This window comes from Chaetodon auriga, chromosome 11, assembly GCF_051107435.1.
Source record: "Chaetodon auriga isolate fChaAug3 chromosome 11, fChaAug3.hap1, whole genome shotgun sequence".
Lineage (NCBI taxonomy): Eukaryota > Metazoa > Chordata > Actinopteri > Chaetodontiformes > Chaetodontidae > Chaetodon > Chaetodon auriga.
Window position 1 is genome coordinate 12,314,225 of NC_135084.1, and position 23,390 is coordinate 12,337,614.

The 23,390-nt window shown below is 41.2% G+C and overlaps 1 protein-coding gene across 1 annotated transcript in view; it reads right to left on the minus strand.

Annotated features, from left to right (window-relative positions):
• Positions 1-1,268: 1,268 nt before the first annotated feature.
• The window catches only part of LOC143327771 (uncharacterized), a 96,781-nt gene continuing 74,659 nt past the window's right edge, over positions 1,269-23,390 (minus strand). The window contains exons 34-53 of the mRNA XM_076742246.1: positions 22,586-22,690; positions 22,356-22,409; positions 21,875-21,928; positions 20,972-21,025; positions 20,769-20,822; positions 20,256-20,300; positions 19,168-19,218; positions 18,951-18,995; positions 17,972-17,998; positions 16,758-16,811; positions 15,711-15,755; positions 15,344-15,388; positions 15,184-15,246; positions 14,741-14,776; positions 13,147-13,191; positions 12,518-12,661; positions 11,398-11,464; positions 11,168-11,305; positions 7,933-8,010; positions 1,269-4,679 (exon numbers count right to left, since the gene is read on the minus strand). Coding sequence (XP_076598361.1) covers positions 4,579-4,679; positions 7,933-8,010; positions 11,168-11,305; positions 11,398-11,464; positions 12,518-12,661; positions 13,147-13,191; positions 14,741-14,776; positions 15,184-15,246; positions 15,344-15,388; positions 15,711-15,755; positions 16,758-16,811; positions 17,972-17,998; positions 18,951-18,995; positions 19,168-19,218; positions 20,256-20,300; positions 20,769-20,822; positions 20,972-21,025; positions 21,875-21,928; positions 22,356-22,409; positions 22,586-22,690 — 1,305 coding nt within the window. The 3' untranslated portion in view covers positions 1,269-4,578. The remainder of the gene's footprint in view (positions 4,680-7,932; positions 8,011-11,167; positions 11,306-11,397; positions 11,465-12,517; positions 12,662-13,146; positions 13,192-14,740; positions 14,777-15,183; positions 15,247-15,343; positions 15,389-15,710; positions 15,756-16,757; positions 16,812-17,971; positions 17,999-18,950; positions 18,996-19,167; positions 19,219-20,255; positions 20,301-20,768; positions 20,823-20,971; positions 21,026-21,874; positions 21,929-22,355; positions 22,410-22,585; positions 22,691-23,390) is intronic.

Genomic DNA, 23,390 nt, shown 5'->3' on the forward strand with positions numbered 1-23,390 from the left:
AGGAACCAGCCTCTCCATGTCGTAAAAGAAGCAGAGAGTGTTTTTATGTGCTGCAAAAGTCTAGCTTGTCCTGGTGTGTTTTTCTACCTGAGAGATATTTTGATATTTTCAGGAAGGTGTGCTTACATTTCTGAGACAATATGAAATGACCAGAAATGTTTTTATCCCACTCTCCTTGTTCCTCTGCCTCTATTTTCCTCCTCATTTTCTCCATTTACTCTGTTTTCTGAAATAAAAGCTCCTCCAATTTCTCACACTACATTTCAAACAATCATCCAGCACAAATCAGGATCAGGATGTTTTTGGTTCAGGAGCCTGTTTCAATTATTTTGTTTTCTATGTGCTAATATACCAAAGATAAACCTACTGAAACCCTTTTTTAATATACATTACTACGTATGTCTGACTGTCTTTTAGTTTAAAATAAAAAGGAGAGAGGATGAAAATGTCACCAAGTCACACTGACTTCAGTTTATGTTGTAAATCTGTAAAAAAAAAAAAATGTTTGAATTGTGGTTAATTATATTTCCTAAAAAACAACCTCATGTGAGATTTTTGTCTCATTGTACAGAATGACAACGGAGTGCAGTCGTGCATATATGGAAATACATTTTAGGGATGAGGGAGAACCTCGTTAATGTTACAAATAAAGAACACAACTTAAGCAGTGTTTAATTTATTTTGTATACTGACATCAGTCTGTGATGATATACTGTGACTAATGAGGAAATGCAGAATCAGTGTTCGCAAGTGCTTGATTAAAACTGATCGCATCAAGATAAATAAATGAGTAAATAAATAAATAAATCACAGCTGACTAAACAATCTCACATCCATTTAGTTGCTGTTCTGCACCTTTCAGCCATTTTGCATGACCCCTTCATCTGCAGATGAAGTTGCCCTCTGCTCCAATTTTCATCTTTCAGGATTATTTCATCCATCTTTTCACGACAACTGAGCAAACTCCACCTGCTCTGGAGGATCAGGTGATGTTATCAAAAGCTCCAGAACCGCTACTTAATGGACCTCGAGGTCAAGAACAATGAACTTTTCACAGCTGTTCAATATGTTTCATATTATCTTTGCATTTTCATGACTGAACTTCTTTCCATTTTAAAGAAACGGAAACATCTCAGTTGTGTAACTTCTTAGAGGAGTTGTTGCTGCTGACCACACAGAAACATGCCACGAAATAAAGACACAGGCTGCACGAGTGCTCAAAAGTACAACACAAGAACACTGGAGATAAAGCACTGAATAACATTTATTGCACACGTGTAAGGCAGGTGCCATTCATCAGTGTAAATAAAAGATGCTGCAAAGAAAAGTGTAAAAAAAATAACCTCTGATACCTGGTAACCACATACACACTGTTCTCTATTGAAGGTGACTGACGTCAACATCCAGGACTGCAATATATCTTGTTTTTACATACACATGAGGTTTCAATTGCTTTTTTTAATCAGTAAAAGGCAACAGTCAGTGTTGGGATATTTTTTTTTGCAAAATAGCTAATGATGAAGACATGTGGTAAACCAAGATTGAGGTAGATATTCAATGAAACAGAGAAAAAAAAGACACATTAAGTCACTCAGCACGACTTGAGCTTATAAAGGAGCAGAGAGGAGTTACAGTGAGAGCAGCAGGGCGACATTTTCAATCTGAGGGACCATGCTGGGAGGCTGATCCATATTCTCCCTCATTACGAGCTTATTTACAAGATGAGATTATATGTGGCGACGGGATCAACTTGCATTACTGTAAAAAATAATGAAACACGCCGATGTGTAAAACTGAAAGTTACAAGTGAATATTTCTTCTTTTGATGTATAACAGCATTTCATTTGAAGGATGCTCCAACCTACAACACCTCCATCCTTTCAGTTAGCTTTCATGTGACATTTCCCACTTAGAATAAATGGATTTTAACTTGGAGTGACGTAAAATGGCTGGCAGCAAATTGCTAGCGAAGCAGGCTGTGACATCAGCAGCCATTTTGTGTCCTCCCTAGTTATCATACTGTTTAGCTAAATTGAAGTCACAAACCGGTGCACACTAATATCAATTCAGGCTAAATTCAATATATGCAGGGGGTTGCTCTCATCAGTGCACCAAAAAGTTCAGATCACATTAGTTTGCTGATGCCGTCTCATTTGAATTTGGTCAAGGTCGGCGTTATTGTCTCCGAGGGGAACCCATTAAACCGAATATGAAAATTAGTGCGATGAAAGGACAGAAGCCAATAGAGGGAGGGGATTTTATGTAGCCTATAACCCAAAGAAAAATTGTTTTCCATTCACATTACAAGCAAAGGGGGGAAAAAAATACATGTCCAGCAGGGGGCTCTTTCAACTCACAAATGAAGTCTGCACACATTTGACTCAATACCCATCTAAAATCAGATCCACTCACACTGATAAAATTTAGCAGAGATAAAACCAGGAGTGCATGCTGAGGAAAATATATTAATAATAATAAAAAAAAAAAACACTGTGCAGCTTCAAAGTAAGATGTGAGTTATAATTCACGTGTGTAAGAGAAGCATGATGATGTGAGACATGAAGTAAAAGGGGGAGAAAATGTCAAACGGATCTTCAAGGATGAAATACAGATAGAACCGAGTTCTTAATGTCACAAAATTTCAGATACACCCACAGAACTTTTCAAACATTAATCACAGCAGGACACTTAAAAGACGAATTAAAGCCTTTGAGTCTAACTCTCGTTAAACAGCCCTCAGCTTGAGGAAAGTAACATACACCACAGGCTAATTATCTTTTCCTGATGCATAAACCTTCATTGTTTAGTGTGATGATAAAATTTAGGTTCCTTTTTGGATGAACAAATTGTGCATTTCCTTAAAAATCTTCAAACAGGACAATCATTTAAATCCAAAGTTTGAATGCTGGAAACTTTTGTCTGCAAGTGACTGTACTCTGACTTTCATCTGTCCAAATGTGAGTTTCTGAGTAAGATATATCCTATGGTCTGTTTAGGCAAGGTTGACTCAAAACCTTCTGAAATTAGCTGAGAACGTTCAAACAACTGAAACCTGTTAGAGCAAATAAATAAATCAAAACTCCAGTCTTAACACCCCGAAACCCGATGATAGGTAGTGACACACAGTGCTGGTCAGTGAGTGAAACACCAGGATGGATGACGCTGTTAAAACAGACAACAAGAAAGTTCAAGTACATTTATGAGTATATGTTGCACCAAAATAAAAAGTCCGACACTGTAGTGTCGTAGTCCGATTTCCTTTGTGTGGCAGAAAATCAAAAATATACACATAAAACCAGAGGAATCATCATCCACAACACTATGTAAACAATAAATGTTAACAATCATCATCTCAGAAACACACGCAAACACTAATCTTCAACATCTGCAACAACACATGATTGATAAAAAAAGTGAGAACCTTTAACGCGTCATTGCAAAAGACGACTTGCTCATGTAATCATATTGTCAGGTCCCATCACAACAAACCCCATCAGACAAGAGAAAACCCCACAATCACTCGTTCGACTTATTTACAGATTCAACAAACAGTAAAGGTGAATGTGCAGTCGCGTCACACTCGTTGAACATAAACAACAAGTACATTCTTCTCCTGCCCTCAATATATATGCGTCTTCCACGAACTCTTTTAGTATTAGAAAAGATATGGCAAACCTGCAGTACTGACGCATCACCTACAGAAAGTGGGAAGACATCTTTATCAGTGATTAAACTGCAGATTCTTTGAAAAAAAGAAAAAAGATTATCATGCACAATGCAAATGTGTCATGAGTGATACTTTCATAAAGCAAAACTCTCAGTAATCCAAAAATGTAGAAATCCACCTTCTAGTAATAATATTACTAAACGTCCGTGTTATATTAACTATAATTAATAGTGCCATCTTTTAAATACATTCTTGAAGAACACTCTTAAAAATAAATAATTCCCGTATCAGACACATTTGCTGCACTTTGGTTGCATAAGGAGTTTCAAAAATCTGTTATTTTCTTTATACCCACACATAAAAACAAGTGTATTCATTCAGTTAATCTCACTTGCTCTCTGTCACACTCACACACACACACACACACACACACACACACACACACACACACACACACACACACACACACACACACACACACGAGATGTACCTTCTGCCAGCACATTGGCTTATCTGAATAAGAACAGAAGAGTGAACAGGCATGCCCCTTAAGGAGGCAGACAAATAATTAAGATCATGTTATCGGACACGACTGAACTTGATGAAACAAAGTCATTTCATGGTCTTGAAAGACATAATGAGCGCTGACAAGGAATGCATTACATCACAGTAGGGGATGTGAAAAGAAAAGAAAATAACTTAAAGGTACAGCATTGCGAAAAAAAAAAAAAAAAAATGGCATTCAAAATAAACCTGACACCACCACCGATAAAAGTCCTGACTGCATTCGGATGTTATTGTAAAGTGAACAAGAAGAGGTCGGTTGTGAATCTGTCCAACGAGCCAGAGCTGAGGAAGCCGCTGCCCTGAGCTCAGAGCTGGACGTCTGTCCTCGAATCGCTCTGCTGGCTTCATAGGGATGGAAGGAGACAGTCACTGGGGTCACACGTCCCAGGAGGGCCACGGGGCCCCGGAGGACCGGGATGGCCCTGAGAACTGATCCCAGGAGGGCCTTGACAGAGAATTAGACATTATTAATTCCTGCACTTTATCATTGTTCAGGAGAGCTTTCCATTAGTGATAAAACTCAAAGCTGGTTCCCTCACACACACACACACACACACACACACGTCTATGCAGAAATGGAGGTGAAGTGGCTCGCTTGGTTAAAACGGTAACACAGTGCTAGTGTTAGTAATGCATGACTGGTTTTAATTCAAAGGCTACAGTGTACTTTATGTCCACTGGAGATATTTCTACTAGAGCTGGACTATAAATAATGTTCATATGTATGGAGATGTTATCTCATTACAGATATATTGGTATTGTGTGTGTGTGTCAGTGTATGTGTATGAGCGGCAACATTACATACATGAATATCTCATTTACAATTAATGAAGCCTTTAATTTCACTGTAACGAGAATGAAGCACAGATAAAATCCACTTCCTCGTTCTCTATGTTGAGGTCATCATTGCAGATGAGACATTAGTATCTCACGTTACTTAGCAACAGCTTGCTGAAGTGGCAAAGCGGTCCACACTGCCTCCTTGTCTCTCATATACTGTCCATACAAGACGCAACCAAGAGCCAGTGAGAGCATTTTCTTCCAACAGGTTTCTGTAAGCCCATAAAAAAAACTCCCTCTCCACTGCAGTCCAACCACAGCAGTCCATAACATCAGTCAGACCCGTCAGAGCTCAAGGGAGCCCTGCCTCCTCTACAGTTCATACAAAAGGAATCAAAGATACTGCCTTGTCCTTTTCCTCCCTCTGAAAACACATCTTGCCCTTTTCATCACTGCCACATCCATCTCCTGCTTAACTGCTCACACACAAACCTTCCACAGCAACGTCAATACCACAGCAAGGGTGCACAAAGTGACAATCAGTAGCAAAAATCTTTTTTTTGTTCAATCTGTGAGCTCAGGCAGTTAGGTGGCTACTTACAGCTCAACCCTGCTAATTAGCACAGAACTGATGCCCTACAGGTGGGCATGACTTGGGCAGCAGCGCCATCGGGCATAATTACCATCAACTTGGGAACAAAGAGGTGAGGGCAAAGACCGCAAATGGACACTGTGCTCACTCTCAGATAAATTACTTGAAATTATCAGTAGCTTCCATTTACTGAGATGTTCCCAACCTTTTCTTAAGTGCTGTAATGTCATCATGACAACCAACAACACTGAAGCTGGAGCCTGCCAGGAGGGCTTCTGACTACAACCCTGATTCCAGTTGCTGGGATGCTGCGTTAAATTCTAATATAAATTATAACTTAATAAAACAGAATGTGATCATCTGTTAATCCTTTTTGACATGTTTGGATCATCCCACATGTAAACGGGCTCATTGGTAACAGGTACATGATTGTATAAAGGATTTTACTGGATGGCTGAGGAACACTGTTAATTTAGAAGTGACTGCATTCTGGTTTTTATTTATGTTTTACACAGCGTCTCAACGTTCTTGGAGACAGGATTGTCTCTCCTGATTGTAAACTAGTAGTACAATAAGTTGAGTTAATGAGTTGAGTTGAGCATGTGACTCATATGTCCCAGTGTTCATGAACTTGTAGCCGGTCCAGGGGGAACCTGCTCTTTGTGGAATTCAAGGGGTACGAGCTCGCTCTCATTATGATGGACAAGTGAAGGAGATTTTGGAAATCATCTTCCGCTGTGCTGGGACTTGTAAATCTGCAGTAAGTGCAATGGGAAAACCTACACAGCGGCCCAGCACAGTCATAACTTTCCAAAGTGTGAATACAGCTGAAGTCTAACCCCTCCAGTTGTGCGAAGGTGCTTCCTATCACAGCGCACCCCTTGAGATGACGTCTTTCAACAGCCGTGATTTGTCCTCTCCAAAGGAGCTGCAGCCAAGTTCCCTCTGCCCTGCACATGCATTATGCACATACAAAGATAGGATGAGTGACTTTAGGTTCAGTGATAAACTCCTACTGTCACAGGCTGGAAGTCAGTGAAGTAATCCCAATTCTCATCACTCCATCAGGGTTTGGGGAGTCATTTTTTAGTTCACAGGAGCAGACAGAGGACAGGCTGACATCTTGGGTTGAGCGCAGTGAAACTTTTGTTCAGGACAACACCAAGCTTGGATTTTAACTTTTCAGGATGGATGTCATTGTTCCGCTACTGCAGTATTTTGTCCTCTATTGGGGTCCCATTTATGTCACAGCCTGAGTTTGAGAAATCATAATGCCATCTGGGAGCTGTGTTTATCTCTAACATGCTGGGATACCAAATGAAGGCTGAAATAGAATTGAAGGTTTTTTGAGGTTTGAGAATCCCAGTTCTCTGATATCAGAGCGAGATGCTCTACACTCGCCTCCTTTCAGTGGACAGTTGAGAAAACCTGATAAACAGTTGTAGATATGGAGGAGGCAGGACAGTGCCTGGTCATTCTGTGAAAAATGTGGTGTAATTGAAGCATGACTGCCAGAAATGCTTGTATATATAGATAGTACTACCTTATGTTTTTGTTGATGAATGCTTTGAATTCTGACAAAATACAAGGCTGAGAATTGAGATTTAAAGCAGCATTTATGTTACATTTGTGGCCACTGGCTGGAAGCACAACACACTGTAAACAAACATTAGCTGTGTTTCTCAATGCATTTTTGTGCGCATTTTGAAGTGTCGCACTGGAAAACGTTAATGGAAACATCAAAATTCATCAGAAAAAGAAACGTTTTTAAGTTCACTTAAGGTGGTTTTTGCCTTTTTCGAGAAATACCTTTGTTAAATAAGCTCTGACACAGCAAACATTCAGGTCAAATGACTGATCAGTTTCCACTCTGAGAGAAGAAGCTACAGACGATTAAAACACTCACTTCATCTTCCTCTGATATAACCTTCCTCACACAAATGCCATATTTCCATCGTGAGCTCCATAACGCTCCACTATGTTCACCAACTAGTCACTGACTTTGTCTGCTGTTTGGTGCTGGGCAGTGAGCATATAATAGGTTTATCACAACTTTCATGCTAGAAATAGTTGACAGCAGGGGCTGGAAACAACGTTGATTAAAGAGTGGTGACATGTGGACCAGAACAGTAATGATCCCTTAAATCCACCAACAATGATCTTAAAGACAGTAAAAGCCTTCACAGAGCTGAGGGGAACCGCAGAGTCAGGTGATCATTCTCTATGAGTTCATCAGTATCAATGATCCTTTTCTCTTGACACAGACATTTGATCCATTGTTGTCTAAAAATATAATAAAATGCCTCTTAGTATAATGTGTTCTTACCTGGAGGTCCCATTTGTCCTGGATCTCCTTGTAACCCCAGACCAAGCTGGCCTCGCTCTCCTTTCTGACCCCTGTATCCTGAGGACAGACACAACACTCTGGCTGAGTACAAATACTGCAAAGATGAAATACAACTGTGTGGCGTCATGTTCATGGAGCATGAAGTACAGTTAGTCAGATTAGTATATATGCCATGACATACAGGATACACCTCTGTAACCTTAATACTATCCAGGACCCATACAGATTAGCAACTCGATGATACAAAAGTCATCAATCCAACGGCAATGTCAAGCATGAGGTCTGCACTTATTTTGAGAAAAGCAGCTTTGATAGTCCATCTAGAGACAGGCTACTCTGGATTCCCAGTTTCAATCCCAAACCTTTTAATAATAAAACATATGTACTGACATCCTGTCAAGATAGAAAACATCAAACGAGCCATCTGTGTGTTAGCGTTGGAAGAAGGAGGCGTTGTGGGCTTGTACAGCTTTCTGTCAACAACAGGACCACAAGCACACGTCTTTGAAGATTTTAAAACCGAGCAAAGAGGCTTTTTTTCCATTCGGAGGTCAGTCCAGTCTTTCCAATAATGCTGATTGTTGATTGGTTGCTGCATGACTACTTCTAAGACAAAAAAAACCAAGCAGTGATGAACACAAGGACATGCTCAGTCTGTCAAAACAGGCTGATGAGTCAAACAAAATCAAAGCATTTGCACTAATCTTCAAGTCAGGCCAGCAAGCGCAGTGCTTATAACAACATGCACACAAAGGCTTTCTCACTCCATGCAGGGCCAGTAAGCCTTTACATTTTAAAACAGCGGCATACCAAGTAAGAATTTGAGGCTCTGCGAAAATATTTCCCCATGAGGCACTTAAAGTAATGGAGTCTCAGGACCAGCGGCTGCATAGAGTGCATCAGAAACATTGACAGGAGTATCAAGCATTGCACCGCCTGGCCCAAAGGGGAAACGCTTCAACGCTTACATGTCAGAGAAAATCTCAGAAAAAAAAGGCTTATGAATGCTCCAAAACTGAGTCTCAAAGAGAGAGGGGCTATCCACACATTGCCGCAATAATGAGACTTCTTTCAACACTCACAGAACCTGGGGCATTCATTCAGGGAGGAGACGTTCCGTGGAGAAAAGAGCACTGTACCTTAAGCACAAAAAAATACTGAATAGCACACAGGGCAATAAGCTTGGGTGGCACGCTGGATTGGTGCACTCTGATAAATCGAAAATGTGCGTCTGTACTTGGTTGAAAACAAATTGTTTCTAGGGGCACTAATGGACAAAATACGATAATAAAAAATAACATTGCCACAGAGTGGTTTTTCATGCTTGATTGATAGGACTGTAGCCCTGCACCTGTTGTACACTGCTGTAAACAGTATTAACAGCAACCTGTTTTCATTCATGCTATGCCTTACAAAAGAAAAAAAAACAACCTTTCTTTGAGCAGGTGCTCCATCAAAGACCAATTACTGTGAGATATTTACTGATATTTCCATATTGTACAGCACAAAGCACAGCAGCTCTGAAACACAGAGTTTACAGCCTGATGTAATAAAAGACACTTTGTTTCAGTCAGTACTCATAAATAAACAGAATACACAAAAGAATACAAAATTAAAAATGAATGTTAAAACAACAAAAGGTAGAATTTATGAAAGACGCACTTAAACATCTTGACGTACATCAGTGAGTGCTTCCATTACGATCTCTGAAGTAAAGGGTGAATAGGATAATAAATGAGCACTCAAATACAACAAAGGAGAAAAACAAACCAAAAAAAAAAGAAGGAAGAAATGATGCTCTTCACCATGTGTCCTTATGGGTATTCTCTAACAGCTTGAGACCTTCACCCACGTGAAATCTAACCATGAGGAAAAAAAGACTGCAAATTCAACAAAGGGGTTATTTTTCTCCATAAACAATTCATTTTGGCATATTGTAGAAGAAGTCAAATTGGATATTCCAGAGGAGCACAGTCTCCAGCAGAGGATGACGAGAAATAATGAGGAAATATTACCCCAAACTCTCTCCCCAGCTGAGTGGAGGCACGAGTCAACAAAGAAAAAATTAAGAAGTTGTTGAATTTTTGATTTATCTAGGGAAATAACTTTCCTCTTTGTTTTCAATAAATATTTATTGCAAAGCTGCATTAGGAATCACCTATAAAACACTCTTTAGAAGCATAAAAAAAAAATAAAACAAGCTACACAAAGTCCAAGACATGTGTAATGCAAGTGGCATTAACACAGCACAAATATTTATAGGTGAGTAATTGCCTACTTTAACTACATTATTCATGAATGAAAGCAGCATTGTATATTACGGCAGTGGGTTAAATTGTAAATGGTCTTGAATAATGTGAGGTAGATACAAAGCTCAAAGAGAAAGGCCAATGCAGTGGTGCTTTGATGTGCACCAACACGTAACACACTCCTCCCCTTCAAAAGTTAAGACACCATAGTTCAGCTGCGGACACAATACAAATCTAAGCAAGTTTGAGGTATAAAGCCTGACCAGCAAACCATTAGTGCTGTATGAGCAGTCAGGAAGTTGTATCAGTTTGATAAAGAATGTCCACCCTCTTTCCTGACTATGCTCCTTTTGTACTTTAGAAGCTTTTTTTTTCCTGGAGTGAGGTATCAATACTGGGGCTCTTTCCTGTCCACATTGATAAAACTTTCTCTTATTCACAGCCAATTCTTCCGTTTGTCTTCATATTTCCCAGAGAGCCGCCGTGCACCACACTCCTGGCCTTTCCTCTGCTTCCCGCCCCTCAGTCTGCCTTGATATATGGGTCTAAGCAAGAGAAAAATACCCATGAATCCCTACAAAAAACAACCTACATTGGTGCCCCCACCCCAGTCCAGGCAGTCTCAAATTGTTTCATCCCAACTCTTCACACACAGGAAAGCATCTTTAACTGAAAGCTGTTGTACTTCACTCTGTCTAGCTCATGTCAATCTAACAGCTGCCTCCTCTAAATATACATGTGTGCTACAGCAGATATTCGCACATTTAAACACAAACACATAGCATGGCTACATATACAGATTCCGACTACATCAGGCAACAAGGGGTTAATCAACTTTCACCAATAGTTTTAAGCAACCAAAGGTTAAAGGAGTGTTATTTCTACTTCACATTTTAACAGAGGTGGTTATTTTCCTCAGGTGATGTTAATGTCCAGCAGTTCAGTCTGGCAGCCTCTGCTCCTACCTTGAGGACCAGGAGGTCCGGGCTCTCCGGGCGGGCCTGGTAATCCATCCTTGCCAGGAGTTCCTGGAGGCCCTTGGAATTGTGAAGCTAAGATGCCTGCAGGTGTCTTCTGCGGCATGGCAGCACTCGATAGCCTCTCTGCAGGGTAAGAAAAATTATTAAAATTCACATTCTAGACGAGAATAAAGACGGCGAGAAAGCATGTAAAATAAATATGAAATGATCTGTACCTTCAAAGACCCTCAAAACTTCGCTTCTGATAAACATTTTGAGTTCCTCCATGAAGCCGCTTTCACCCTGTGAGTGTGGCGAAGAAGAACAGAAACTTGACTGAAACACGCTGAACACAAAGAGACAACAGTAAGTCATCTTTCATTCATCGTGAACTGGCAGCAGAGGAGACACGCTAGTTATCACGGCAGCAAAATCAAATGGAGGCCTGACATGTATCTCAGCACAGTTTATGGAAACCATCTGTGCTGACAACAATGGCAGGGAGGAGTGATTACAGCGAAAATTCACATTTTTTATCTCTTTTCTAACTATTGAGTGAAATCCCATGTCGCATTATAATATAACATCTGCACCTTAAACCCAGTTAGAAATAAAACGGATTCAGCCGGGGAATATTAACTTGGATGTTATAACTCCATAAAGAGACTTCTTGTTACTTTATGTCCAGTTCTGTAGTAATGCACTCTGTGCTTAAGAGGAAAAGTGTACCAGCTCTGCATGCCTCTAAAGGTATGTATTATCAAGCTAAATATATGACAATATACGCTCTGCCACTAAAAGGATTCAGACACCGAAAATAACAGGTTTAACAGAAAACAGTACACTTTATGTCAGCCGTGTCAATCTTTCTCACAAAAGTTGTCAGAGCTTTCCAGGGCTGCTCCAGTAACAATGGCGAACAAGCGTAGCCTTGGACCTTGAATCGCTGCATTGCAAACAGTCTTCATCTCTGCTGTGAATGTTATATAACTGTTGTGACTGCGTACAGTGTGTGTAAAACGTCTGTGACATACGGAGGTGTTTTCACTGCTCTACAGAGCTCTAGGCACGCCCACATATCTCTGTCTTTCTCTCTGTCTCCATCTCTCTTCCTCTCTGACCTTCTGTGGCGCCTAGATGAGGAGTGGGAAGCGTTCAGCAGAGAGAGAACAGCAACCTCCCTTGCACAGCCCTGTTTGATGTCTCATGCAGAAATCTGTAGCTGCATTTTCCATACGGGGAACAAGAACTGAGCTAGTTACACAAGCTCTGGAAGGAAGCTGGATGATAAAGGTTATGATCATCCGGGAGGATAGCCTTTGTTTGCTCGGAGGTATCTGCGAATTTACATCTTACCAAGAGGTCTGCGCTCCCCAACTGTGCTGGAGGGCCAGGGTCGCCCTTTTGTCCGACTGGTCCGATTGGTCCGATAGGGCCAGGATCTCCTATGCGACCCCTCTCGCCTTGAACACCTCTCACTCCAGGAATCCCTGGATCACCCTGCAGTAAAGAAGCCCAGACGTGTCTCAGCTCTATATGACGGAGTACTGACCAAACTGTTTAAGTGTGGTTGAGTGCGGCGGTATTACTATCAGAGCTTCATTTCCTGGGTAGCATAAGGTGCACACAGTCACTATCACTTATCATGCTGTGCACTGACCTGTTTCTCCTAACATGTCCAGTCAGTCACCTGTCCTGAGGTTCTGTTGCATAGTATAAAGCTAAAAGCCTCAATTTTGTACCCCGTATTTGCAATAGATTACAGCGGAAGTGTGACAGAGCTCTTTCATTCTGCCACACAAATACAATAGGAAACTGCACTGAGCGCTAAAAGCCTTTATCTAGCGCTTATGTGCTTGTAAGGATTAGTCATATTTGTGCTGGAGTGAAGACTTTCATTACTGTTCATCAAAACCCTTTTATGCATTACAGTGTGAGTCATGAAAACAGCTTCTTTTTACGAAAACAGGAATGATGCTACTTACGCGCTCTCCTTTGGATCCTCTGTCCCCTGGTCTACCTGTCGCTCCCTTGGAAAAAAAGCAGAAAATTAGTTTTAAGGCTCTGTTGTCGTAGAAAAAAAAGTAAAGGAGTGACATTGAATAATTAGCAAATGAAATGATGCTGACCCTGAAGCTTTTCATGCACTACACACAGTCTTGATGCAGTAACATGCAGGGGCATACACAATGCTCCCATATTCTAGGCTGTATGAAGCAAGATTTCGACTATTTCAGCCTATCACATTGGCATATTGCTCATATTTACTCTAGCATTTGGAGAAGTCTCTATTCTGCAAAAACAAAACAAAAAACAAAAAACAGCAAGCTTTTCCTGAATTACTTGACTTTGAGAAACATACACTCCTCAGATGACTGTGCATTGATTGCTTTGTACTCAGCTCAGGTGTATTGCTTGTATAATATCTCCCTGTATAGTGTTTCACCTTCTGCAATGTCACGGCTTCTCTGCATCACTCCTGTTTTCATTTGAGATGCTTTCCCACCAGCTGTCTCTACTGTATGGAGGAGCTGGAAGAGAATACCTGTCTCTGACTTCATGTCACAACATCTTGTGTCTTCCAATCCCTCCCTGTCACTCCTCATTGCCTCCCTTTACTGTGCTCGCAGCAATACCTCTGGGAGCATCTTTGTATCAATTTCCTGCTGGATTACAGGAGCCATGCAAAAGACAATCTGGCATGATGTGGTTTTAAAACGGGCATCTCTTTGTGATGCTGTTCTCCCCTGCCTGCTTTAATCTGCAGTGCTCTGTATTCCCCAATGCCTGATGGGAGGTTTAAATCTATCATCTTGCCCACTGAAATGTGCTTCCCTGAGCATTACATTAAACCTCAAAGCAGTGTGCAAGGAGTCTGGTAGGAGGTGCAAAGCTACCTGCTAGATGGCACTGTTGCCTCACCAGAAAGTCAGGCACCACTGGCAGAAAGACATGGTGATAAAACTGTGGAAGGGCTCTATGCAATGGTGAGATTTTGGTGGAAGGATAAGAAGAAAACAATGAACTGCTGGGGCTGTCATTAAGGTGTTAGGTGACAAAAATCTTGTAAATCAGAGAGCAAAACAGTAATACAGTCCAACCAGTTTAGAATTAGATTGTATGATTTGTTGGGAATGGGTATTAATAGTAGATCTGCTCTGCATGCTGTGAGCCCATTTTGTGTGATTATGTAGTAAATAGTGTATAATATATTTGATCAGTCATGTAAAAGCAGACTTTGCTGCAGTATTTGTTTCAATTTTTGCCAGGTTCATCAGGCAGGAAAATGAATATTTAATCTAAGTGTCTACTGCCCTCTATTACAAACATTTTATCATTGCCTGAAAGCATTAACTGTATAATTAGGGTAAAAAGACTAAAAGTCAACAAAGCCTTAAATCTGCAGGATTTCATTTAGTTTTTATCGTTAAAATCTCAAATATGCAAATACGTTTAATGCACTCAGGATGCTGTAGCTGGAGGGGGGGCGGATAAAAATCTGCTGTGCCATCCTTCTGTAGCTCAGCTGATGTAAAGCACTTTCTATAAGGGGATTTGCAACGTGTTCCCATGACTCACCTTGTATCCAGGAAGTCCATCTTTTCCAGGTCTCCCCTGCTCAAGCAGTACAACACAAACAAAGACATTTTGCATCAGCTCCCACCTTCGATTGGATCAGCACTGTTGCACTCCTAGTAATCTCCACGGTTAATGAGATATCTCAACCAAGGGATAATGATCCTGATTGCTCTGCGAACACTGTTCCATTGTGCGCTTACAGCAAAAATTATAGACACCATCTCTGATGGTAATTACATAGAGGAATGTAATCATCTACAGGACAAGTGATCGCTAACATACATATTTTGTCCATATTGTCCTTGAATCACATTTTGTTTTTCCACATTTAATAGTGAAACGAGCATGGATAAACCTGCTAATGTAAAGGAGCAGTTTGTTAATCAAAGAAATTGTGTAGTGACTATATGGTGAGAGCAGCAGAATTCATGTAGCATCCTTACAGCAACACCTTGGGGTCCCTCAGGCCCTGGGAATCCTGTCTCTCCGATGGGCCCCCTCTCACCCTGTCAGAGAACAGAGACAGCCGATGTGTCAGGCGGCAGTGACAAAGGAATGACACGTGGATTGACAGCTCAAAGAGCGTTAGAGGCTGCGGCTCACCGGCTCTCCTGGGATCCCTGGCTCTCCACGAGCGCCGGGCTTCCCCTGTCAATCACAAACATAGGAAGAGAACAGACCGTGTTTGACAGGTCTTCAATGGTGTCATATCTATAGCGCCTCTGCAGCCTCCCATTTATAACATAACGACCGGGCCACAGAAAATTAGCTGAAAAGACCACAGGTTTAAATCAGAGTTCTTAATCGAAGTAGCGTTGTGTTATGGGACTTGTGTTTTGATAGCTGCTATTCTTTATGAAACATCATCGACTTGTTGCCAGCAGCAGACTTAAACAGCACAGATGACTGATCATGGATGAGCATGAGTCGGCGTCAATTAATCCAGAAAAAAAAAAATAATCTCACTTACTGGAAGACCTGGTATTCCAGCAGGACCAGTCAAACCAATATCACCCTGAAGGAAACATTGCAGACGTGTCAGACAGATGACATAGATATTACATAAAGAACGCACATAAATCACTGTCATGTCAGAGCAGACGCACAGATACTAATATCAGAAACAGCCGTAGCCTGGGTGTAATGAATGCTCCTGGGCTCCTCACTGGTTGGGGATATGCAATGGTAAAAAAAAAACCAAAACAATAATTTTCTACTAGGGACTTATGATAAATAACCTCCTTATGAACTTAAGTCTTCTTCATATTTCATCAGCAAACACCTTTGCATATGTCACATCTTTGACAGTATTCCCCTAAAGGATAAATAAATCTGCATGTCACAGTAACTGAAATATTCCACCCCTCAACACACAGACACACACGTGCTCTCACACTGTCGAACAGTGGCAGCTTGTCCATACCGGTTTAGATACAGGACGCTGCTTGCAGGGCTAGTTTTGCTCCATTAAGGAACATTTGTCCAATAGCAGCAGTTCATTGTTAACTGTTGCATGAAGGCTTTGCTCAGAATTGCTGTGGTGTTACTGTGTATCCATTTCAGATATTTCGACCTGAAACTCCTACAACTCCTAAACTTTTAATGTACACTCACCTTTAATGTTTCAACCTGGTACACTGCCCTAACCTCCCAGATAAACAACAACAGTTTTAACAGTTTTTAGTCCCAATCTACGTGTGTGTGTTCTTAAATGTTTATCTATTGTTTAGGCCTGCTAAAGAAAATAATCCGCTACTTTGTGACAAATCGGCAAAGTTTTTCTATTCCATTGCCCCACCTTGACTCATAACTTCAACAGAAACAAATGTTTTTCACTTTCACACCGGTGAGCTTTTTTTTTTTGAATAGTTTTTCAGCTGGATATTTTATTTCAGAAATAAACTCTTTAAATGTTCCGTAATGAGAATGAAGCACAGAGAAAGCACTTTCTCTCACTTTGTAATCAGGTTAGGCCACGGCGGATGAGTTGCCTCTCTAGGTCGATACTGTTGCTTACCTTGGCACCGGGTAGACCTTCAAGCCCGGGTAATCCCATGGCTCCCGGTGGCCCCTGTGAGAGAAAAACACACCACCTGCTGTGTCAAGACAAAAAGACCACGACTGATGTAGACTAAGGGAAGAATGATGCTATTTTTGTCGCGCAGTCCTCAATAGGAGGGTGAGTTTGTTAAGCTACCAGAAGGTAAAAGGTATCATTATAAGGCTGTCAGTAAACATTACGCATAAACAAGCAAATATAGATCAAAGCTACCTGGAGGCAAGTAAATTAAATTCCACGGGAGCCAAGATTTCACACATTTCCATCTCTCCTCTTGACATTCTCGGTCAGGTATTAGTACAACTCTTCATGTGTCAATATGAAGATAATTCTAAGAGGACAATACTTCAGCCCGAGCGTATTATGTTATATGATCTATGACACATGCTGTCTCACCTTGTAGGCTACAGATGGGATAGAAAACGAGCCCCGTTTGACAATCACAATCAGACTTGCTTTCTGCACTAAAAATAGAGACCCATTCCCAGTGCTCGAGCAAGTGATGGCCTCTATCTACCTCATCTTGCTCAAGCTGCCATGGAGAAATGCCATTATACAGAATCGAGGGGCAACCGGTGCTGACATAGACGGATTGTGCAGGTAATTGTCACACATGTAGATTGTCATGAATAAGCGAGTGTGGCTAAGGGGAGAGTGGGCCAGCCAGAGGATCAGCTGTGAGACGGATTGGGGCAATTCCACCACAGCAATGGAGCCGCTCACACAATTTATTAAAATGTCAAATTAACATCCTGGTGAAAAATCACTGTGCAACAAAACAATAAAAAATGCAATTGGCCCCGTGAGAATAAAGAATTCAAGTTGATGGCAGAAGCGTGGAATTGTTTCCACGTCTGTGTGGATTGTTTTCAGGCGTCGGTATGGGGGGAAGGGCATTTGAAGTGCAGAGAGAGTTCATAGGTTCCCACTGGCAAGACAATATGGTACAACGGTTTGCAGGAGACGTGATCATTTTTTTTGCTGTGTGTTGGAGTTCTACTGAGAGTGGTTAAGTGTTCAGGCTTGGGGGTGTATTGACTTATGTTGTAGAGAACCACAGAGACAATGATAGAAAGCAGCTGGCAACTCTGACTTCTCCATTTCTTGGGCGGCACAGAAAATAGACAAATATTTCAGTAAAATACATCCCAGAATGAAAAGCTTCAACTCACCAAGGGTCCATCATCTCCTTTGGGACCCTTGAAAGAGAGGGAAAAAAGGACAGATTAGCCTCATGAATGTGACAAACCTTACAAATAATGACATGTGGCCACTGCATGTTATTGTCATTAAAATGAATAGTATTCCTTACTGCTTCTCTTTTCCTACACTTTCTGCCTATAAATCATGCTTACGTTGAGTTATATGCAACTGTGGTCTTTCAAGCGAGATTAAAAAGGATCACGATAATATAACCCAGTCCGTCAATCACACATGCTTTCACAGTCACTCGCCATGCATGTTTAAATATTTAATAAAGCATTTCAGAATTTGTTTCGCGCTAAATAAGCAAGGAATAATTGATAAATCGAGCACCTTGTCCCTCTTAACATTGATGAAGATGGTCTCTCTCATTGATTGCTCCGGAGGAGCTGTTGGGCTCTGATGGATGCAGTACAGAGAGGAGCATCCTCGAGATTTAGCTGTGGTTCATGTGCGCTGTGCACCAGGGATATTGGAGTGTCTATTTAGTGCCACCACCTTTAGCGTTCGCTGTGGTGGATGGATCCTTGCGAGGCCTGTGAGTGAATGTCTCCCAGGACTGGACCAGATTACAAACTGTCTGATAAGAGGGAGCAGGGGAAGCTGATAAGCAAATCGGGTCACTTCGGCTTGGCACCGTGCAGAGCAGCTGAATCTCTAAGTCCGTTTTGCATATCAATGATGTTGTGTGTCCTGGAGCAGGTCAGAGACACCTGTTTGAGAGTCAGAAAACCTGTTGGCCTTCACCAACCACCAGCTCTCAATGAACATGATTGACTGTGATGGGGCCTCAGAAGCAGAGATAACACTGGAGAGCTATTCAAGTTATTTGTTATTCTGCTCTCCCAGGTTCTGCAGCTCATACAGTATCAATATGCCGGTGCGCTAGTGTTTCTCCACAGTACACTGTAAAAGATTTGCTTCAGGCATAACAATGATTATGCTTACCGGAGCACCAGGAGCTCCAGGGGGTCCTAAAATAGCTCCGCCGCTCTGAAAAGACATTTTTCTATGTTATGACTATATATTTGACAATATGGGTCAAACACATTTTAACCACAAGCACAGATTCATTCCTGCCACTGTGATTTAAGGCACTGTATAGTACATTCAATGGATCACAATGACATTATCACTGAGTTTAAGTCATTTTGAAAGCCTTTACCTGTAGCTTGTATAGACTGCTCATCCCATTGCCCTCCACATAGGGTACACCCTAAAACACAATCAACAGTAAATCTCTGTTCTGTGAGTTCGAGGCACCAAGAGTCTTTACAGAAAGCTGTACAGTAGATCTGGAGCAGTTATACACTGTTAAGATCTTAAAAAGTACACGCGAGAGATCAATAGCTCATTTGGTGATTACACAAAGAGAGAGGAAGAGAGTGCGAGAGAGTGAGAAGTGAAAAGAACAGGAAAAACAGAGGAAAGTAGACTTAATAATCCTTGAGCCAGCAGTAATTCAAAGAAAAACGAGAGCATCTCAGAAATACAAAAGAGCACACTAATTAAAAGAGATTTGGGTATGAGAACTAGGTAATCTAGACTTCTTGGGTAGTATTAGAACATAAAAGAATGTTTTTCCCATGATAGATTGGTAGAGGGCAGCTATTGTAAATGTAGCAGGAGTCAAGGTTCTCATTTAGAAGCAAGCAGGCGCCTGTGCCCTTTTCAGGCCACTGAGCCATCCTCTGTCCTCCCAGACTTCAGTTTATGAGACCAGGGTGTGGAGGGCCACGGCAGGTTCAAGGGGATGGCTGATGAATTATAGATTTGCCTTTGGAAGTGCTTACTCACTGGCCTTTTAAAGGGAGGGAACATGATTCAATGCCAGTGAGCAGGTCGCCACAATTTCATCATATTTGTACTTGTTTGTCAGTTATGTTTTTCTTGTTACACTAAATGCTGTTAGACTGAGCGAAATATAACTGCGCTGATGGCCAAGTATGCAGGAAGAGCTGCAAAGGCAAGGCTTTGAATCTAGCCTTTACTTTATTATGGGAAAAGAAGATGTTTGGATAATGCTGATAAAAGCAAGGAAAAAGGGAAATGTTTAAATGAAAATTCAACGTGCTTGAAAAGATGCCTGAAATCTGTAACCTTGAGATTGTTTTAAGTCAGTTTGTGCGACAACATAACCCACATTCGTAACATGTAAAGGTATTTCAGTATACATCTCACACCTGCAACCTTAATGGAGGTTTTGAGACTTGTCATCATCATTTGGCTCTTGTTGAAGCAGGAAGAACTTACCGGAGGTCCTGGAAGCCCCGGTCTGCCCGGCGGTCCTTCATTTCCCTGCCAAACACAAACCAAAGGAATTCTTAAACATGTCTGTGAAAATGGAAATGTTTATCAATCACAGTCCCATGCTAATGTAGTCCAATGAGACGGAAACTCATTTGCCAACCCTGGCAAAAATAAAAAATAAAAAACAATGTCTAAGATTCCTTTAAGAGATCTTTGATGAACTTCATCTTAATGATTTTTATTATAGGAGCTGGAGTCATTGTGTATTTGTTTTGTTTGTTTACCCATATGTCTTCAAAATGTATGATAAAACCATTTTTAAAGGGAAAAAGGTGTAAAAGTTAATATACTCCCAGTCAAACCCATTTATTTATCACAGGCTTTGAGCTGTGGTTTTCAATGAAACATGGAGTTTTAAGTCATATAGTGTGCACATTCACCCACTGTACACTGCATAGAAAATAATGTAGGCCCGTGCACTGCGTACATGATATAGTTAAGTGGCAAAACACCTACTTTTTCTCCTTTTCCTCCCAGCTGGCCCATTGGCCCAGGTCTACCCATAAGCCCCTGCAAACAGAACAGCATCCTTACAATGAAATATGTTTTAAGCAATAACAGCAACACTGACCCGTAACCATAAAAATGTCCTTTGTGTTATGAAATAACGGCAGCGATTCTGTGTTGTCTGTTCTGTACTATCACAACAGGCTTCTTACCGGGGACCCTGTGCGACCGGTCACACCGGGAAGTCCTGGTACTCCTGCAGGCCCCTGGAGGACACAAAGAGATGATCCTTTTTTAAGCATGAAATTTAAAAACATAATACTTTCATCTGTGGCAGTGATGGAAACAGGTGATGTGGGCAAGCACACAGAACCTACAGAGCGAGATGTCATTTACTGATCCAAGTCTCATCAAACCTGTTTTCTTCGTACCTGAAACAGCTTTCCAGGAATCCGTTGGCAACAACAATCACAGATTAAAAAATACAACACAGCTTGCAACTATAATATAGAGGATGAATTAGAATACTGCTCTATTCACTACAACGACTACTGGGAATATGTTCATATTTTCTTATCTTAACAGCACCTTTGAATATGCAGAAACATTTCTACAGGTAGTATCTAATTAACTTGTTTAGATAAGACTTTTCTGTATCGTTTTAGAGACGGCATTGCATTGCAAAAGAAAGGAAAAAAAAAACTTCGACAAGGCTGTTAACATGTTTTTATTGAGCCTATAAAATCTAGAAACAAGTATGCCTGTTAGTGAAAATCTCCTACCACTGAGGTTCAATGCTGAAAGCTGACCTATGAAATGCTTCTGAGCTCCTCTAAAGAGTGCGTTGTTTTTTAATTAGCACACACAAACATGCGGGGCAGGCTATGTTCTTTAAACAGTAGCTCCTCCGAGTGCAAAAGACAGGCCAAAGCGCACACGCAGCATTGTGGATGGCGTTTGATAGTTTCTTTTGAAGACAAGCTAGGAGAGCTGCAAGATGAGGCAGACATTACAATATATTTACATCCTTTTGAAAAACCTCCCTCTCAATGTCACAGTGACTTGGTTAGATAACTACTGGATTCATTTGTTTAGATGAATTTTTTTTCACTCACCTCATCACCTTTATCTCCTGTGGGGCCTGGGAACCCTCTCTCTCCTTTCACTCCCTGCAGGAAGGCAGGACCAGTGACAGAATGTTAACACCAAACATGAAAAGGCCTAAAACTAAAGGCTGACGGCTGCAAACTTCTAAATGTCTCTTCCCCTCTCACAGCACACGACTTGAAATCACATAAGCTGTTTCGCCGTGGTGCAACACTGTATCCATAGCAACAACGTCCGACTGCGAGCACACACAGTCATAGTGTACAGAATAATATGAGTTGTACAACAGCTGGTTAGGCTTCCAGAGATCACCTACCAGGCAGGTGTTTGTCAGTGTAAATCTCTATATGCTGGATTAAACACACATTAATAAGGCTATTCTATTTTCTGACTCTTTTGTCATGCTGAGAAGATGAATAATTCATTTAGATGCACACAATGACACGATTATTTACTCAGCGTATTTTTGCCTGACATTTCCATGCCTACCTTTGGGCCTTCTTTCCCAGGATTACCCATAGGACCCCTTACACCAGGATCCCCCTGTTTAGCGTAGAAGCACACAATGAATGTGAGTGTAAGCACACCTGCTCTGAAGGTACTTAATAAGCAACCCAGAGAGGAAATTTGTTGCCATGTAATGCACAGTCTCATGGTCAGATAAACATGTTAACAGTGTTTGTTCCAAATTGCCTGCCAGGCTGATGAGCTACTTGTACCTTTTCTCCCACCATGCCTTCTACTCCTTGCACTCCGGGGGACCCCTTCTCTCCCTTCTGCCCAGGAAGCCCGGGGACTCTGGTCTGGCACGCACTGCAGGCATTCTGCCAGTGCAGGCAAGGAAGGAAACAAAAGTGGTGGCACAGATAAGATTTCATCAAGCTTAGCTGAAGCACTGCATTTTCACCCTTTATTATGTCACATCCCCTGGGTGGAGGACAAGACCCCAACTGACACGAAGTGTTCTCTAAATGTCTGCAGAGCAGAAATAATGTGAACCCACCACGAGTGTCTCTCATCTAGGTGAGTGGTGAACTTTGTCAAACTCATTGACTGTGACATTTAGGTGAGAATCTTAAATATCATTGTCCCTGATCCAGTCTAGATACAGGCACTGCACTTTCACTTCTAGGAAATAAGTAGGAGCTCTAAGTTGGAGGGAGGCAGTAGAAACAGGTATAGTGCACCGTTAAAAAGCAGCATTAGAATTAGAATTAGAATTAGAAGCTGAGTCCGAAATACAAAATAGAAAATAATCAGTACATCCTTGTCTTGTAATTATCTTCCACCAAGAGTCGAAGGAAATGCTATCAATGAAACAAAATAAGAAAAGCATGTTACTCCTGAGGTTATAAATGAAAAAACAACTACAAACTGTTGAGTGTGTTTGGTCTTTTTATAGGTGTCAACATGGTGTTGAAAGTATACTAATTAGGGTGCCACTCAGATGAAGGCAGTAAACAGCAGCTGAATCTAACAGAGCACTTAATGGATAAAATAAGTTGACACTACAGGACGCGGTCA